At 46.1% G+C, this 3,511-nt stretch overlaps 1 protein-coding gene across 1 annotated transcript in view; it reads left to right on the forward strand.

The window, feature by feature from the left end:
• Positions 1–415: 415 nt before the first annotated feature.
• otud4 (OTU deubiquitinase 4) overlaps positions 416–3,511 on the forward strand; it is a gene marked incomplete in the record, with an annotated part of 25,895 nt that continues 22,799 nt past the window's right edge. Inside the window, 2 exon segments of the mRNA XM_037682031.1 lie at positions 416–825; positions 1,016–1,099. Coding sequence (XP_037537959.1) covers positions 685–825; positions 1,016–1,099 — 225 coding nt within the window.

Consider the following 3,511-nt stretch of genomic DNA (forward strand, 5'->3'; position numbering starts at 1 on the left):
CGTGGATCTGGTTAGAGGATTTTCAGTCCAATATAAACACTTGACAAAACGTAAGGATTTATTTATAACACTGCCTTTTTCCAGACAAGCGAACTGTTTTTTTTTTTTACATCTCCGAGTTTTAAAAACTTATTTTGGTAGAATACCCCTCTGAAGCGAAGGCTTTTGTTCTGAAACAAATCTCACCGGAAGTTTATTTTGTCAAACAAATCTGAAGGATTTTATATATATTTAGCAGTGAATACAAAATGTAGTCAAATGTTAAAATCGAAATAATAATGCCAGAATTATCAATAAAATAAATACACAGAAGCATTATTAATATTGATGGGTCGCTGTGGTTTTACTTTGACATCAACCGGAAGTGTCGTGAGGGCCTGTGTGAAACTTGACACCGCTGGCCAGAAGGGGGCGTGTCGCTAGCCGTTAGCTCAACCTGCTAACTGCAAGCTAAAGTTTCACTTTCTCCCCGTCGGGAGGATCCTCACTCGGACGCGCGGGACTTCCCGGGAAACGAAACCACAAGTGGCTCCGCTCGTGTCCGACAGCCGTGGGCTCTCAGATGTCAGTTTTCAGTCACGCGCGGTGGAGATATCGGCAGTTTGTGTAAAAGTTAATTTGTGTCCGCTGCGCGTGCAAACCGTCGTCTCATCGGCTAGCTTCAGCGGCTAGCCCCCCGCTAGCATGGACAGCAGCGGGAACACGCAGAGCAGCGAGGAGCGGAGCGCGGAGAGGGCGATGGACGGCTACCTCAGGTCCATCGGTTTCCACCGGAAGAAGATCGCCAAGGACGGCTCGTGTTTGTTCCGGGCCGTGGCGGAGCAGGTGAAAACAGAAAGTGCTGCCGCTTCTCCGGGTTAGCTCTGCACGACCCGAAGTTGTCGAACTTTGTCCGGCCGGGCTCGGTTCTGTGTAGCGTTCTGCGTTACAGTAAATGAAAGGTGTTTGTGTTGGGAGAGGCTGACGTAAACCCTCACCTGAGCCGGTTTTCACGTTGACCTTTGACCCTGTCCAGGTGCTGCACAGTCAGAGCCAACACGCTGAGGTTCGGGCCAAGTGCGTGGACTTCCTGAAGCAGAACCGGGACAGCTATGAGGCGGTATGTACCTGATAATGACTTGGGGCGGTTTATTTTTAATGTCCGTTCACACGGGAGACGTTTGGCTGCGTGACGTCATAGAGGTTTGTTTTCATCACTTCTGGGATCAAACATGAACTGAAAGATTCATCATCTGGATGCATATCACCCGCCAGAGTTTGACCTAAGGTTGTCTTGGAGTCAAACCACTAAAAATATTGAGCTCGGAGTTTGTGTTGGTTATTTTGCAATTAGCTGTGGCGGCCATCTTGAATTGTGTTGACTCCAGAAGCTCATCCGTAGACGACGTACAGCCGGTTCGAGACAAAAACAGCTGGACTTTCTTTGTAACGTTTTCTCAATCCGTGTTGCCAGATCTCACGATAGAAACAAGCCCAACTGGCAACCCAGCACATTGTGTAAAACAGAGGCTGTTTTTAAACAGTATAAACATTTATTATGGCATTACACGTAAACAACAACATCATGCTAACTTTGAATAACATACTTTGAAGCTCTGATTAAAAAACACCATACCTCTTTATTTATAAAGCACTTAAAGCAGCTACAAGGCCAACCAAAGTGCTGAGATCATCAACTAGTTTCACTCGGAAAGAAAGCCACGCCCAAATAAGCAACTTCGCGTTCAAAACACGCCCAAAAACAGGCAACATGTGACTCACGAGATTTACAAGCAACTTTAGAAAAACAAGCCCAAAGTCACTTGTAATCAGCGAACTTCGTAACTATAGAGCTCAGCTAGATGCAGATGCAGATCGCCCTATCACTCCTCACAATAGGGGTTCATTAGGGTCTCTGTTAGTCTGAGACACAGTGGAGCCACTGGTGGCGTGCATGAACTGACTGGGCGGGTACTTCACGCCGGCAGACTCAACGTGGACGTCCGCCGGCCATGTCCGCGCAAAGATAAATTTTTACGTACGCGTTCGGGGTGGGCGGTACGGCTCAAATATAATATCGTGATATTTCAGAGCATTCTGGCGATCACGATCAATTTCATGATAAAAAACCCAGAAATATTTTATTCATTTGACAAAATTAACTTAACATGGTGCTTTGCAGTATTATATAAAAATAAAAAAACAAGGGGTAATTTTACTGAAATTACTTTTAGTAAAGTATTCGGTCTCCAAGTATCAAAATAAAAATTATTCTTCTGTTATTTAGATGAAAAAGTCTGCACAAAATATAGATCAATAAATCCACCACAAAAACTGAAGTGCACGTGAAGTTTCCCAAAATAACTGAATAAAATGAAGCTTAAGATCTGTTGAGCATAAATGTGACAAACAACAAAATATATGTTTCTTTAAATGAGCTGTAACTTGCAGAAGTTGTAACCAGGTGATCCTGTGACCCTGAAGCTGGTGGAGTTTCATCTGTTCCTGCAGGAATGATTCACTTCTCTGATCACATGACTCTGATCACATGACTCTGATCACATGACTGTTCCTGCTCCATGGACTGTGGAACTGAGAGACAGACCTGCGCGTGTTTGTACCGGCAGTTTAGACCCGCACCGGTAGCGAGAGCCGAGTGGGGAGAGAGGACAAGGAGGAGTGTCAGTTTACAGCTGGATGGAGAGGCAGCTGTTTGTTTTTAGCTAGCTAGTATTGCGCGCAGCTAATTAGCGTTACGCCAGTACCGGCAGGTGGAGGGGGGTGCGCAGTTCGGTTTGATTGTTCAGCTCGCTCAGTTCTGTTAAAAGGGCCAGGCCCCCTGATGTATTAGTTCATGAAATTAGCGTATAGTGATATCATTTTTTTTCCTGGGCAAGCTTTTTTTACCGGTATAATCGTGAACGATAAATGGCCCAACCCTAGTACGCGTACTTGGTGTCGCACAATAAACTGCCCGGCGACGGACTGTTTATTGTGCGACACCAACCACTCCGTGTTCTGAGCAACGAGTCACAAGGATGTGCAGTCTGGAGGGTCTGGAGAGTTACTGGTGGGCCGGTCTGATGTGTGGGCTGCAGGGCCGGTGCTCCCTGTGTTTTATTTTTTTTTAAGAACTTTTTTTAGAACAACATATAAACAAACACAGCTGCTCCTGGACCGCTAGCAGCTCTCTCGTTTCTGTTCTTCTTCTTTTGTTTTTCCACGATTTGCATTTGGGACGCGTCAATCAATCCAGTAGGCGTGTCAGCAAATGACCTGTCGGCGACCTCAATTTGTCCCCAAGGTAAACAGCCCTACCTGCGGAGCTGGGCTGCAGCCCATCAGGGTGTACTCTTGAGTATGAAGCCTCAACCGGCTGCGGTCAGGACGCTCAGAGTCCACGCGGCTCACATGATACACGCAGTACACACGAGACACACGGTACATATAGTACACATGATACACACAGTACACAGGGTACACACGATACACGCAGTACACACGAGACACACGGTACATATAGTACACATGA

This window comes from Nematolebias whitei, chromosome 1 (assembly GCF_014905685.2).
Source record: "Nematolebias whitei isolate Nwh7 chromosome 1, NemWhi1, whole genome shotgun sequence".
In the NCBI taxonomy this organism is placed as follows: domain Eukaryota; kingdom Metazoa; phylum Chordata; class Actinopteri; order Cyprinodontiformes; family Rivulidae; genus Nematolebias; species Nematolebias whitei.